At 38.8% G+C, this 16,105-nt stretch overlaps 1 protein-coding gene across 3 annotated transcripts in view; it reads left to right on the top strand.

The window, feature by feature from the left end:
- VPS13A (vacuolar protein sorting 13 homolog A) overlaps positions 1–16,105 on the top strand; it is a 151,053-nt gene that overhangs the window by 109,798 nt on the left and 25,150 nt on the right. For all 3 annotated transcript variants that reach the window (XM_081880888.1, XM_081880886.1, XM_081880887.1), the window contains exons 49-59: positions 1,169–1,273; positions 3,451–3,597; positions 5,864–5,992; positions 6,835–6,968; positions 8,422–8,551; positions 9,292–9,524; positions 10,173–10,326; positions 12,181–12,327; positions 14,712–14,793; positions 15,646–15,715; positions 15,910–16,018. In XM_081880888.1, coding sequence (XP_081737014.1) covers positions 1,169–1,273; positions 3,451–3,597; positions 5,864–5,992; positions 6,835–6,968; positions 8,422–8,551; positions 9,292–9,524; positions 10,173–10,326; positions 12,181–12,327; positions 14,712–14,793; positions 15,646–15,715; positions 15,910–16,018 — 1,440 coding nt within the window. The remainder of the gene's footprint in view (positions 1–1,168; positions 1,274–3,450; positions 3,598–5,863; positions 5,993–6,834; positions 6,969–8,421; positions 8,552–9,291; positions 9,525–10,172; positions 10,327–12,180; positions 12,328–14,711; positions 14,794–15,645; positions 15,716–15,909; positions 16,019–16,105) is intronic.

Below are 16,105 nucleotides of genomic sequence, written 5' to 3' on the forward strand. Positions count from 1 at the left end.
AAATATCTCCAGAGTCAAAATAAGTTATACAACGCATTAAGCTCTCAATATAGTATTCCAGGACTGGTCAACATGATGCCTTCTAGATGTTTGACTCCAAATCCCATAGCCCCAGTCAGCTTCACCAGTACTCAGGAATAATGTCATTTGAGGTCCAAACAACATCTGGAGGGCACCCAATTTTTCCTGTGCAGGGAAAAGGAAAAGCTCAATTTTTCCTTTTATTACCTCAACTTATTATCATGCAATACAAACTAATGATAGAATACATCAGTATATTTCAAACGATATATTGTGCTCTCTATTCCTACTAATAAGTGATATTATTACTTTCTTATATTTATAAGTTGGGTAGTGGGGATTTTTGCAAGAAGATTTTAAAAAAGAAGATGCTAGATAATAATGTCATTAATAAATGCATAGTTATTCCCAGTCAAGAAAAACCTATCTATTGTGCATAAAGAAGGGTTTGAGATGAAAAGATTCTCTAGAACTACCGTATTTTTCGTTCTATAAGACGCACCAGACCACAAGACGCACCTAGTTTTTGGAGGAGGAAAACAAGAAAAAAAATATTCTGAATCTCAGAAGCCAGAACAGCAAGAGGGATCGCTGCACAGTGAAAGCAGTGATCCCTCTTGCTGTTCTGGCTTCTGGGATAGCTGTGCAGCCTGCATTCGCTCCATAAGACGCACACACATTTCCCCTTACTTTTTAGGAGGGAAAAGTGAGTCTTATAGAGCAAAAAATACGGTATTCTTGTATTTGGAAGACAATAGTTACTACGTATACAGTATGTTAAGCGTGAACTCTGATGCTCATTATGACAGCCACTAAGAAACAAGAGAGAAATATCATAATGCTTAGAAGAACTCCAAGGTTTGCAGAAGTACATAAAACCCATAGGGCGCAAAGAACCCAGTGAGGACTTGACCATGCTCAGCGCTCACAGAATGCTGGTGTCTTTTGTGGTGACAGCAGAACACCAGGGAGGATGAAATTGAATGTCCTGAATGAGAGGACATGGCTGGCTGGAACACTAGTCAGGAGTTATGTAGGTTCCAGTTGCTGCCATCTATTATTCATTTTCAAATGACAGCCAGTGTATTTTTCCTTGCTTTAAATGTCATTTGTAATGAAGTGAGCATAACAAATGTTCTCCTTACAGGTTCAGCTTATGGTGACAGACAGTGAACTTTCTGATCACTTTTCTCTGGATACTGTTGGCAGTCATGGTTTCGTTAAATGTAAGGGCAACATAAACGATTACCAAGTGAGTTGGTTTAACTGATACTATTAAATACATTGTAGGAATAATTCTATGCATGTTTAATTGAAAGAAAGGCCATGCTGTGTTATGACATGTGATATATGATTTCTTTAACAGTCCACAAGCAAAGCATAAGTTATTCCATCAAAGATCAAACTAAGGCTGGCATTGTAAAAGCTGGGTTTTTCCCTCTCCCTTCCATTCTTTACTGCTTGCCCAATAATCTGACTGTCTTTGCAGCATTGTAGCATTGGCATCATCTAAGCACATCACCAGCTCTCTTCCTATTGGCTACCTGCATGAACTGGGCGAGATGTTTTAGTTTGTGGGGCATCATATCCAGTGGAAAGGGTGTTCATACTGTCGCAAGACACTAGACAGGAGCAAAGACTTGTGGGAAGCAGGCTGGACTCAGTTTTTCCTCCTGTCTAGACTCAGACAGTACATTCCTCCCAGCTCTCCTGATTCAGCTAAGTTTTTTACTAGTTTCTGAACCCCCTTTTTTTTCTTTAGATTTACCTTATCATTTTAGTTTTACAGTTCTTTGTGCGTTGTGGTTCCCCGCCCCCCCAAAAACCCCTTTCCTCTTTACATTTGGTTGTTATGCTTATATGCCCCCTTTCTTTTATTCCTTAGTTGTTTACTTACATTGATAAATTTTTCAGAACCGGTGCCCTTGCCGCAGCACCAACGGCCGTTCCCGCCTTCAGGCGCAGCGGCCCACTGCCAGTGCTCTATTTTTCTTTCCCTCAGCAGCCTCTGCGGCCACTGCCGTTTTTTGGGGTCACAACTGTATTTCTTTCTTTCGTTTTGGTGTGCGCACTACTTGTGTGACTGGTGGTGTGGCGATTGCGTTCTCTTGCCCTGATTTAAAAACAACTTGGCCACCTCCTCCCAGTTTGCTGTTTTTACACTGGCAACGGAGTGAGTGTCCCTGTTACATCCCTGCCTGGCTGCTTCTATTGGCCTTTGATCTTGAAGCCTGCCTGCCTGCCTTCTGGTTTGCTTTGGCGGTGATGGAGTGCCTGCCCCTTGTCCTCATCCTCCTGGTCTGCAGCTGTGACAAGGAGAGAGTGTGTAGCTTCTGTTTCCCATCCACTCCTGCTCCACGGTGTGGCAAACCAAGTTTGGCGTGAGGCTTTTGCCTGCCTTTTCTCCTGGTCCACGGAGTGGCAACCGGAGACCTTTGGGCTGAATATGTGCAAAACTCCGTTTTGTGACTGACTACTCCTCCCACCCCCAAAATGTGGATGAAATTCAGGAGTCTTCAGAGAAAAATGAACAGCAGAGGGACACAGGCAGTGCATTGTTAAACATACTAAATCAAAACGTGCCCAAAATTCTTCCTTCACCATTGAATGAGAAATCAGAATTCTGTTCCTCCTAGTGCTCAAAGGCAGGAAACCTCACTCAAAGGAAGTTGATCTGTCTCTTACCTCTGGAGTGGCAGTTTGTTCTTGTCTTTGTCCAAAGCAGTCTCTCTTCTAGCTTGTGCTGCCTTTCTGGCTTCTTCTATCTCAGGCACTAGCTTTTTGGAGTGTTTTTCTGAGTTACTTGTTTGTGCAACTGCTTCCTCCCTAGTTGTTGGTCTTTGTATTTTCGGATGAAATTGTCTCTTAGTGTGATTACCTTTGTGTGCTCCCTCAGAATCATGCTTGAAGCCCTGGAAAGTTTCTGCTAGTCATTATAGGCAGTACTGACAATAATGAGCTAGATGGACCAGTGTTATGCTTTGGTGTAAGGCAGTTTCATGTGGTTAAATATATGTTCATTTGCTCCAAGTGGTGTTGGGGAGCTAATCATATGGATGTTTATGACAGAATTTGCATTGATCTGTAGAATGCTGTGTGAATTGTATCCCCCAACTCTTCTTGCAAAAAAGTTCACAGATTGTGCAAACAACAATAACTACACACATACAGATAGGTAGCCGTGTTGGTCTGCCATAGTCAAAACAAAACAAATTCCTTCCAGTAGCACCTTAAAGACCAACTAAGTCAGTTCTTGGTATGAGCTTTCGTGTGCATGTGCATGCACACGAAAGCTCATACCAAGAACTGACTTAGTTGGTCTTTAAGGTGCTACTGGAAGGAATTTGTTTTGTTTACACACATACAGTTTGGGGGAACCCTTAATAGTAATGAGACTGATGTACACTAAACATTTTTTGTCTTTCCCAGGTTGGTGTCACTATACATAACAGCAGTTTCAACATCACTAGAATAGTGACTTTCACGCCTTTTTTTATGATCACAAACAGAAGTATACATACTTTAGAAGTAGCTGAAGAGGACAGTGAAAAGTGGATACCAATAATTTCCCAGCAGGTAAGTCTTTTGGGATCTTTTTTATTTTGAATTTCTTCTAGTATCTGGGGCACTTGTAAATAATTTCTTCTTCCCATCACACACACAGTTCACCACATAAAGTGCTGCTTATTCTAAAGTTGTCTGATTCTGAACTATGCTATTCAAGCTTAAAAATAATAGAAGGTTTAAAATCCATTTTTCTTTGCCAATCTATTTCCTTTGCTATACACAGCAAAGGAAACAGTTGCACTACGAACTGTATATAGCACCCTGTTAGTATCTGATGTTAATAGCAACATTTATTCTGTCTTAGTCTTCATTAGCTACTAAAATGAGTTTGACCAAACTGTGGGAGGCAGTGGAAGACAGGAGTGCCTGGCATGCTCTGGTCCATGGGGTCATGAAGAGTCGGACACGACTAAACAACAAGAAGTCTTCATTAACTTCAATATAGGATTCTGTAGCCTTGGTTAATTTTCAGTTCATTTGTTCTCCCTCCCCACCTTTTTTTTAAGCACCAATTAGGAACAAAGTGTTGGCATTAATGTATTCATTCTTACACATCAGAAATTAACTAAGGGTTAATAGGCTTAATCCACTGGTTGTCTTTGCAAGCCGTCCTGACCTTTCTTGAAAATGTACTCACTTGAGCAAAATTAGTGTGTGGAAATGGGAAGTGATGACTACTGTAATTGGCAGCAATTCCTATGAATGCAGTGTTAGAGGGGAAAAGAAATATCAGACTAATTAAAATTGCTACTAAACATGAAAACAGTCTGGTCAAACTTAAGTACTTCTGTGTTCCACTGAACTAAGTTAAATGGGTGAAATTGTGGTATTTAATGGTACTTAAACTTCGGCTTGCCAAGTCACTACATTTCTCCAAGTAATCACATACTTATCAAGGCTCTTGTTGTTATTGCACCATTTGTGTACATAGAATCATAGAATCATAGAGTTGGAAGAGACCACATGATGATTTCCAAAAAGGATGGAATAGGTCTGTTGCCCGTAGCATGTACAATTTAAAAATGCACACAAAGAAGGCAACAAAGGAAGGGAAAGGAAATTGATGGAGGGGTAAACTAGAGAATAATAATTATACGATCTGAAGAGAAACCAGAGTATATCGAGAGAATAATAATTTATTATTTCTATTACATGTTCTTACACTAGTTACCATAGGGCAGAGGTAGCCAACATGGCTTCAGATAATGTTGAGCTACGCCTCCCATCAGCGCCAGCAATCATGACCAGTGGTCATGAATGACGAGAACTGAAGTCCAACAGAATTTGAAAGGCATCATATTGACTACCTCATGTTATTCAGCTATTTACCAAAGGCTTTGAAGGAAAGGTGGGGTTTGAGGAGAGATTTGAATGTTTAAGAGGTAGCCTCACAAAGGCATTCTAGGGAGTTCTTCCAGACACAGTGGACTACACAGAACAAAGGATGGGGTTGAGGGAGCTGAGGGTGATGAAGCTGGATGAGCAAAGGTTTGTGATGGGATAAGAGAGTGAAGAGCTGGGGTGAGGCTAGCTGGGGTTTTGAAAGTGAGACAAGATTGTTTTGTAGGGTCCTGAAGTAGACAGGATTAGAGATTTAAGGAGAGGATTTTTGCAGTTGGAATTACAAGAGCGATGAATAATTTTGTCAGTAAAGTTGAATCGATTTAAGGGCACCAAGGTGATACAGTAGAAGAACAGAGATGACATGATTGCAATAGTGCAAATTGTGACTGTTTTGTGGGTTCAGAGTGGGTTAGCCTCGGAGAGTAAACAATTCTTAAAATGGCCATTTCAGAATAGTTACAGTCCACATATTTATACAAATAGTATTAAATGTAGTCTTTGAGTGAGGGCAATGCCCTTTGCTTCTGAAAGCCTGAGTGAGTATGCCACATTTTTTACTTTAGTGTTGTTGTAGTTTTCTTCTAGTTTTATGGTACTAGCCTGTGCAGCAAAATGCCAGGCATAAGCTGCTCCATGAGAATGGAATTTATCTCTATCCACCTGCTCATTTGTTTTTACCTTACTCTTACTAATGTTACTCATCTTCTAAAGAACAGATCCATGCAGATTTCTAAAGCTGAGAGTGTAGTTGATTTTTAAAATAATTGTTTCATCTCCCATGTCCAAATGATGTTTAGTAATAGCATCACAGTCCTTAAAAATACTTAATATTAAGGTAAAAAAGATAAATGGTTGATTTTTGGAGGCTGCTCTTTATTTTCCATTATGTATATCCTTTACAAAATCATGTATTTATCCTTTTCTTCCCCAGTGCACTCCGTTTTGGCCTGAAAAAAATGAAAGCAAGTTACGTGTTAGAGTAGAACATTCTGACATTCCACCAAAAATTATACGGTTTGATAAGCAAGAAAATTGTTTGCTGCTACATTTAGACAACAGGGTGAGTAGCATAATTTACTAGCTACATAACTTTTAAATGCATGTTCTACCTTTTTCCTCTATCCAAAATGCATAAAATTGAAGGGGATTGCCATGAGTTTGATCCCAATTCCAACCCAAGTTAGTTGCACTTAGCTCCCATTGAAACAACTAAGATGTAAGTTAGTCTTGATAACCTATCTTTTCATATTGATTTCACTGGAAACTAAGTGCAACTATCTTGGAGTTTAATCCAACAACTAACTAACTTGGAGTGGAATCCAACAAAGTACAGTCGTACCTTGGATCTCAAATACCTTGGATCCTGAACAAATCAGCTCCCAAATGATTGAAACCTGGAAGTGAGTGTTCCAATTTTCGGAAGCCAAACATCCAGCGCGGCTTCTGATTGGCTGCAGGATGCTCTTGTAGCCAATTGGAAGCCATGCCTTGGTTTTTGAACGGTTTCGGGAGTCGAAGAGACTCCCAGAACGCATTCTGTTTGAGAACTAAGGTATGACTGTCGTTCAGTTAGTATCAGTTACATTTCATTTGTGCAAAGGAACTTCTCCTTTCTCCTCTTCTCTCCAAATCTGCACCAGAGAGTTGGGGGAACTTCCAGAACAGTTTTAAGGAAGGTGCAGTGGTGAACAGGAAGAAGAGAGAAAGGGGATGTTCCATTGCGCTGCCAGAAGTCCTTCCCTTGGCTAACAACCAGCCGCATATAAAGAAATCAAATGAATACTTTTAAATGAGCAAAATATGCCAAACTATTTCAGCTTTTAGAACTAACATAATTGTTGTGATAATAAATTAGACTAATGAATAAAATCAATTTTAATGCACTGTTTTCATATCTGATAGCTTGGAGGCATTATTGTGGATGTTACACCAGCTGAACATTCAACAGCAATTACATTCTCTAATTATCATGATGGTGCAGCTCCCTTCCTGATAATTAACCATACCAAAGAAGAAATTATTGAATACGGGCAAAGGTACGTGTGGTGAAAGTGGGGGGGGGGGGGTGGTTTATTTATTCTACAATAAGAAAACACAGCTCCTTCTCCAGTGGTTCCCCTAAACTCACACAACTACCACCAGTCTCACTTATTTCCTCTGAATCTTTAACTTACCAAGAACCTGGTAGGGTCAGATACAGGTACTACATATGTCAGAGGTATGGAAATATATTTATTACACAATGCCCATTAAAACTTAATTCAAATAAAGAGAATTTATTCACATGATATACAAGATTTCCTTCTAATTCTATAGAACACAGAACACTGTAGGATTTTGTCATATAGTTGCAGCTGGATAACTCAGTCTTGGTAGAGCATGAAACTCTTAATCCTACGGTTGTTGGTTCGAGCCTTGCGTTGGGTAAAAAATTCCTGCATTGCAGGGGATTGAACTAATGACCCTAATGGTCCCTTCCAGCTATACAGTTCTTTGATTCTATCTGAGTAAATACTGGTAATCAATAATACAAATTCTTTCCTGTATTATCTTACTAGTGCTTCACTGCCAAACAGGTATTGGGTATCTTAAAGTAGTTATTTGTTCAATTTAGCAAAGCAAGAGAAGACCATAGGATACTTAAGAAGTCGGTTCTGTCTCTGATGGCTTTTAACATCTGACCCTAATTCAGCAATCTTTTCCAGCCCCAGACACTTTACGCATGCTGGTTTTTGAATTCCATTCAAAAAGTGAAGGTTAAACTTCTAGGAAGAACCTGTTGTACATTTGTTACATTTCTATACTGCCCATATAACCGAGGAAACAATTAGATAGGCAGTTTACAGACCATTACGGTTACAAAGTGTAACACAGTGTTTTAAATGACAAAAACAAACAAGCACTAAAACCAATGTTAAATAAATTAAAACGGCTACAATCTCTGTGAACAGAGCAGTTTAGGCCAACATCTAGCAAGCATAGGAAATAACTTGGTGTAAGAACCTAAAACCACTAAAATAGATATTATAATTAATATTATACCTGGGAAAGCAAAAAGGTTTTCATTTGGTGCCTAAAGGTCCATAGTTGCTACCCAACTCACATCACTTGGCTGAGTAGCCTGAGGAAGTGGTGTCTTCAATGAAGATCTCAAGGACTGGCAGGAAAAAGTCATCCTTCAAGTGTCCCCAAGCTGTCTAGAAATTTGACAACGGTTACTGAGGACCTGAATGGGTTGGGTTATGACCCTCGTCATGTGACAGAGGCAGGAGAGCAAAGAACTCTGGGAGGCAGGCACAGTCCCCTTCAGTTTTTTCTCTCCTTCCTGATGGATCAGGTCATTTTCTCCCGGCTCTCTCTGACCTTCTCTGTCAGCTGAGTGTTTTTAACTTGAACAGAACTTTATTTCTACTTCTTTACTGTTCTCTCCTGTATCCTTTCTCTTTCTAGTATTGTGATTTACTATGTTTTTCTTGTTTTTTGTTGCAGTTCTCACTATGCAATGGAAGATGTTCTGTCCCCTAATAAAGCAGTTCTCTACACATGGGCTGATCCTGTAGGGTCTAGAACATTGAAATGGAAATGTGGAAAGAGCAGTGGGGAAGTAACTCAGAAAGATGTATGTATGCTACTATTAATAACGCTCAAATCAGTGTTCTTTATTAACAGTCAAAGAATCTAATACTTAAAATGTTTTGGCGTAGTCAGGAGCAAAGATCCAGCAACTACAGGCAAAATCCATGAGTCAATTGGATCTGGGCTATACCTTTTGTTGTAAGATGGTTTGCAGTGACTTATACAGGATTAGCTCTAACCTGACCTACAAGGTTATACAAGATTCGCAGCTAATTGGGAGCTTTGTTTGTAGCTGGTTGAAACCACACTTTCTTTATTGGATGCATAGTTAAGGCCTCATCTGGATCAAGTGACATAATTCTGGTTGTGTACAGATTGATTTGGGGCCATGCTGGGCACTGATAACCAACAGCTGTGTCAGATGTGGATTACAGCAGCTGGTACCTAACAGTAGATGGAGATAAGCCAGAACCATTTTTGAAAAGATTGTAAGTGTATCCAAACTTGCAAATATATTTATTTCAAATATTTTTATACCCACCCTTCATACAAATCTAAACACAGTTTACAAGAGTAAAATCCAACTTCAGAAAATAAGATATTAAAGGAAAATAAAAGCACCTCACAATGAATTAACAGAGTAAAATACAAAGAAAAACAATCACAGTAACCAAGTAGTCTCTCAGTGTATGGTATCAGTAAACTACAGAATCCTTGGTTAATAAAAGCATTTTTCGGAGACTGTTGTCTTGAAAATGAACATTTGCTTGTCTTCCATTTTAGGACTTGATGACACCTATCCAAGTGGGAAACAAAACTATTTATTTAGTTTCATTTTTTGAAGGCTTGCAGCGAATTATTCTGTTCACTCAAGATGAAAAAGTTTTCAAACTAACATATGAAAGTGAAAAAGCTGAACTGGCAGAACAAGAAATCATTATATCATTACAAGATGTTGGGATTTCTTTAGTAAATAACTATTCAAAACAGGAAGTAGGCTACATTGGCATCACAAGGTAGTGTTGCTTTAATTTTAAAAACACAATGTTTTCATTTTAACTACATATGATTAAAATGCTTGGATTCAAGTGAACCTGCTTCTGGATGATATAACATAAGAATATGGGCATGATTCAGCCAGTTAAACATTTTTAACAGTGCATTTCTATTACTTTCTATTCTGATCTCAATATAACCTTACACCCAGGCAGTTGCATATAGTACAGTATTGCACTCGTAAGTAATCATTCATTTCAGTGGAACAGTATTAGACACCTGCTTAAGTCTTCTGTCAAAATGATTAGGATTTGAAAATGCTTAAGTATGGCTGGATTGTGCTCAGTATAAATACAGTAAAGCCTCAATTGGGGCAAGTTAGAATTGTATTAGTTTCAGTACTCTAAAAATGCAGATAATTTTTGGAGCTTCCAAAAAGTTTTATTAGCGATTAAAGAATACTTTTTGAAACTGGAGTTCTTTTTGCTTCTAACAAAGAGTTCAATTTTCAAGGTTAAATAAATTTCAGAGTTATCATGAAACATCATTATTTATTGGGTTGTCAGGTGATAGTTTTGTTCATATATTTTTTTCTGCAAAATATATTGTGTTTGATAACTATCAGGCAGGGTGAAGTTTACTGTTCTATTCTTTATTTTGTTTGCAAGTTCTGATATAATTTGGGAAACGAAACCTAAGAAAAAGTCAAGATGGAGGCCACTGAGTTTGAAACAAACTGAAATGCTGGAAAAAGAATTTAATGACTACTGTGATCACTCACCCACAGAAAATAAAATAGTGGAGCTGGATGATAATACTCCGGTAATGTTAAGGGAAATTTTTTTTTGTTTGTCCATTTAAAATACATTCGTAACATAAAGCTTAGCATAACTGGATATTGCTCTTTTACTAGAAACTTGTCAGTACGGGGTCATATTCAACTATGTTTTACTCAGAGTAGACACATTGAAATTAATGAGCATGCCTAAGAAAGTTCCATTAATTTCCATGTGTCTACTCTGAGTAAAATTAGTTGAATCTTCTGCTCCTTGCCTTGACTTTGTGTCCTGCTGTAATTTGTTCCACAGCAGAGGCTTACAGCCGGAGCTTATTTATATTCACTCCGGGATAAATTCCACCAAGAGTAACTGCATAGAATTATGACTTTCATCTGACTCCTGCTGTCTGGTTGGGGGGAAAGGCATGGGCACCCTGATCCCTGGTTCTCAGCAGTTGTGGTTCTCCTTCATGATCTCTATATTGTCCCACAGTATTCTACCAATGCATCTTGTCAGCATAAGGATTTCTGCTTGTACAATGGGACTTTCCCTCCTTTCCTCCCCCCATTCCCCAAATCTCCAGATTTAGGGGGGCACATGGTGGGAATTGGGGGGAAACATCCTGTTGTACAAAGTGAAATCCTTCGGCTGATAAAACGTTTGCCTTAGCTCTATGCTGGGTTCCACCCATGGATTCTGCACCAGGGCAGAGCAAAATTTAGAACTTTTTAGTAATAGGTAAAAGTTTATTCTTGACCACCACACAAGTGAATGCCACTTTCCTCTGAGAAAGTATGAGGTAGGTCCTTTGTTCCTGCTTCTTTTCTTTTTAATTTGTTTCTTCTATTTGTGTTTTGGTCCATTTGCACTGTTGGTGCCTTTGCTGCATTTAATTGGTCACGTGTGTTGCAACAGGCACATTTTTAGAAATATTCTGCTTACAGTAACCTCCTGCCCCACCACCCCTCTGCCTTGGTGATAGAGGTATAATGAATATGTGCCCCCATTTCCAGCATTTTATCAAGCATATGTGCCATAACCACTTGTGTTTGCCTGGAACTTCAGTTCAATGTGATATGCCACCATCATAGACTGAGATGGGGAAGCTTTTTTAGTCCATGACCTGCATTCTCTTGAGGGCTGCATGTTAGTGGTGGGTGGTGCCAGAGGCAAATGTGGGCACAGCAGCTACTGTAAACTGTACTTTTATATAGTAGGCTACTTTCTTCACACACCCCTCCCTAGCTTCCATCTTCCTTTAAAGAAGGAGTTGAAGGTGCCTAACAAACAAAAAAATCTGTCTAAGGAAGCAATAGTAATTTGATTGCATACACCATGCAAAAGGGGATGAGCAGCCAAAGGCCATGTATGTGATCAAATTATTCTTGCTTCTGTTAAATACCTCCAGCTCTTCTCTTTCTTTAAAGGAAGAGATTGAATCTATTCTCCCAAAGGAGATAGTGGAACTGTTGCTGATTCTACAAGGGCTTCTATTCAAAGCATTCTTCTGGCACCACCCATTCTCTCCAGACAGCTCCTCTGAGTACTTCTTCCTCTTCTGCTTTGCATGTATGTGCATGAGATGTACTAAAAGGATGGGGTGACAGAGAGATAGAAAGAGTTGTACACTTCTGTCAGGTTACAGAATGCACATATTTTTTGTTTTGACCACATCTAACATCTGCTAAGCACCCCGGTTGTCTTGTCTCATGTGTCAGAAGCCCTTGAAAGAAAAATGATTCTCTACTGCTGCTTAAGTACTTGCTTAAATGTGTCCCTTAAATAACATTGACACTTAAGTGGTTATATTTGGCTAGATTCTGACTCATATTGTATTTGAAAGATTTATAAGAAATGGCATTAAGATCTGGACATCTTTTTCCTTTCAATATGACAGGTCTGCTTGACACCTACTGGTAATAACATGAAAATGCTTCAACCAAATGAAATCCCTGTGAGAAGAAGCTTCTTGCCAGCTTTAAAAGTACAATATAGTACATCTGAACATCAGTCATCCTTCAGAGTCCAGATTTATAGAATACAAGTATGTTTCAAGGTTACCAATAAAGAATATTCAAAACCCTTTAATGTAACATCATAATTGAGACAAGATAATAAAGTAGCTTTCAGGGTTTTTACCTGAGAGTGATGGATGACATTCCTCATATGGATGCCTCCTGCTGGAAAGAATAAGCAGGGTCCACTGAAGTCTTTTGCCTCCTCTCCCAAGGGAAGGAATCATCCCTCTCACCAGACTGGCCCTGCCTGCAGATGGTGATAGTTGGAGCCTTTTGTTCTCTCTTGAATATTTGGCTTTTCTTGGTCTTGCACATTTCTTATTGCATATTTTGTGAGTTGTGTTTTTAACTGTTACTGCTGTTTTGGTTATGTTTTATTTCAGTACATTACTCCTTTGCCCTGTGTGTTTGTGTGTATGCTTAATTTCCTTTTTATTCCTCCCCCCCCATTTCCCCCCTTGTGGTCTGAGGGAGAAATGGGTCTTCACAAGGGGTGTTTTGACTTCATCACAGTTCCCTGGGAGCCCTTACTTTGATTTCTGAAGAGCACGAAGCTTAGCAGGTCCCTCATTTACATTTACAATACTGAGCAGAGCCACCATTTTGTTTAAACACTTGTTGCTCATAAAACAACCTACCTAAGTGGGAGCACCATTTTCTCTTTGATCAGAATGTTGCCCGCCCCAACATCACCATTAATTAAGCACTTTTGCACACCAAAACACAGCATCATTGCTTGGTTCCTGCCCCGCCCTGCATCATTGATCAGTGTGCTTTGAATTTCAGCTTTCTTTAATCCTTTCAACATCCTCTGCCTTTTGAATTTCTGGGAGGTTGATCAGTGCACGGACAGTTTGTGCATGACCAGCTTCTTCCTTCCTTTTTGGCTATGCTCCTACATAATCGTTATGGCTTTGCCTGTTGCTTCTGCGCCTCTGACCGTGAAGATTGTACAGGAGGCTACTGGTCAGACTCCAATGTCACCTTCTCTTGGAGTGCCTGATATTATTAGGCAGGAGCCTCTGATTCACACTCTTATTCTGCAGGTGGGGTGAGTCATGCTGCTTTCTGTGTGAGTCATATTGGTTTCCTCTCATGGGTAGACTTATGCATTCACAAAGAGGTTAAGGGCTCCTTGCTGTAAACACAGAAGTCAGAAGTGCCTAAGGCCCATAGAAAGCCCATAAGGAAAAGAGTAAGCACCATCCTGGAGGTATATGAGGAATGTCATCTGTCATTCCCAGTAAACAGAAATTCACAGTAAGACAAAATTCTGTTTTTACAGATAATGGATTACACGCAACTGAATTCTGTTCAGGACCTGAAATTAATGTGCTAACTTGGGCTGCAATCCAAAATTACTCTGGGCTGTGGGGATGAGGTGGGATTCAGCAGAGGCATCCCTCTGCTCACTTCTGCTTCCGCCATCATTCCAGCGGTACAGAGAGCCCCATTCATGTCCTGAACATGCATGCAGAAGGTATCTGGAGGTATCTCTTGCAGGGTCCAGCACATAACCTCAAAATGAGGTGTCCTGAGGGCAGAGCTGAGCCAGCCCAGTATTGGCTGCATCCTGGTCTGCTCTCATAGCCATGGCTAGCCAGTCTGTCTGGCCCCACTTTCCAACATGATGAGCTGCCAGACTATGGATGCAGGGATAGTCCTTGAGCCTTGGTCATGACCATTAATTTCAGTGGGACTTCTCTGATTGTGATCAAACCCATGCAATTATGTCCTCTTGACCACTTCATTCCGAAGAACTGGCACTGTTACAGGTGCCATATAATATCCATTCTGCATTTGTAAGAAATCAATATTTTAATGTGGCAGCATCTACATTTTTGAACTCCATGACATTTGCCAGGTGCCTTCCCTGTACTCTTTTTGGCACCTGCTAAAAACATTTTTGTTTAGACAAGCCTACCCAGATATTTAGAATGCTGTTGTGTTTTTAGTTGATTTTTTTTTAATGTTTAAATTGTTTTTACTAATAACCTTGCTGTTTTATTTTTTTCTGTAAACCACTTTGAGGTTTTCTAGAGCCAAGCTGTATATAAATTTTATAAAATAAATAAAGATTTCAGAAATAACACAATCAGTATAAACTGGGCTTCTTGAAAGCATCTTTAAAATAAAAAAACATTTTTTAATTTTTAATTTTCAAATGACAAAAATTGGAAAATAGATGTTTTTGTAAACTGTAATAAGTGCCAAGTATTTTATTCAATTCATCTTACAAATATCAGAATTCGGAATAATATAGGTTAAATGATATACAGACCTTCAACATTTAGAATGCAGCCTTCATATAATGGAGAAGCTAATAGGAAGTATAATTGTAAATTAGGACAAAAATAAGCATTTGCAAATGAACATCTAACATGCATCATATTGTCATTACCCTTATCAGATACAAAACCAGATTCCTGGAGCCATATTTCCCTTTGTGTTCTATCCTATTAAACCTCCCAAGTCCATCTCCTTGGATTCAGGTTTGTTAATACAGTTTAATGCATTGTTATTATTTTTCTGCATCTGTAATAATTAAGAAGAAGGAAACATTGAGATCTTCATGGGGGGAAGTCATTCATAGTAAGATTAGAAAATAAACTACATTTTGTTGATGGGTTTGCATAGTCCTAAATTTGCTAGAAGTTGAAATGTCTCAACATTTCATGAAAGCATATTATGCAAACATTTGTCTTTTCTTTTTTAACAACAATAGGTTCTTTTCAAAGAACAAGACCAGTCAGACATTGCTATATATAGTCTCTTTAGGAAGCAAAGTGATTCCAGTCCTAATCTGGAAGTAATCTGTGGTTCTGCGAGACACAGCTTCTGCCATTTGTATTTTCCATGGTCCTTGTTCTGGGGCAATGAAGGATTCACCACCTTTCCCTGAAATCTGTTAGCTGTAGATAACACTTGCAGACAACATATGATTGTCAAGCAAGAATGTTCTCCTAGGATGGATTGGGAACAGCAAGGGACTCAGTGCCCTTAGAAAACCTAGAACTTACTTTGAGACCTATACAATTGATGCAGTTGGAATTTGAAAATAACTTCTATGTAACTTCATTAAACTGTTCACAGTCAGTGTATATCTGCTGAACTTATATTGAAAATATTTGTGGATGTGCACTCCTCATTTTAGAAAGTAGTGTCATTTCTTCCCATATATGCCTCTGATACCTTAGACCATTGGTTTGTCCAACCCTTCCATTATATCCTTTGCAAATGAACTCAGTTCTATATATTATAGTTTACATGTCAAAATAAATTGAATTCTAAATACGTATGAGTCATTTTTACGCACTCCTGTTTCCTGTTTGGAATTTTCATAGAACCCAAACCCTTTACTGATGTCAGTATTGTCATGAGAACTGCAGGGCATTCTCAAATATCACGTATAAAGTAAGTATATATTCCTTTTTCATTCTTAAATCTAGACTGCCTTTCTACTTAATCCATATGAATTCAGTTGGAACTTTCATTAATAGATTTTTTTTATATTTTTATGAACTGGTAGATTTTAAAGGCAAAGACATTATTAACAAAACAAAAACAAAAAAGCTTCTGCAATGTGACATTTTAAAACTATTTTGCAGGTATTTTAAAGTCCTAATTCAAGAGATGGATCTCCGATTAGATCTTGGGTTTCTTTATGCATTGGCTGAATTCTTTACACTTGCAGACGAGGTGCCCAAAGATCAAGAGGTACAAATTATTGTTCAATGGAGTTAAAAAGCAACAAACCATAATGTGTGTTGGCTCAATTTTTTTATACACTGTATTGAATATTTT

The sequence above is a fragment of the Podarcis erhardii genome (genome assembly GCF_964252035.2).
Source record: "Podarcis erhardii genome assembly, chromosome: 11".
NCBI classification, from domain to species: domain Eukaryota; kingdom Metazoa; phylum Chordata; class Lepidosauria; order Squamata; family Lacertidae; genus Podarcis; species Podarcis erhardii.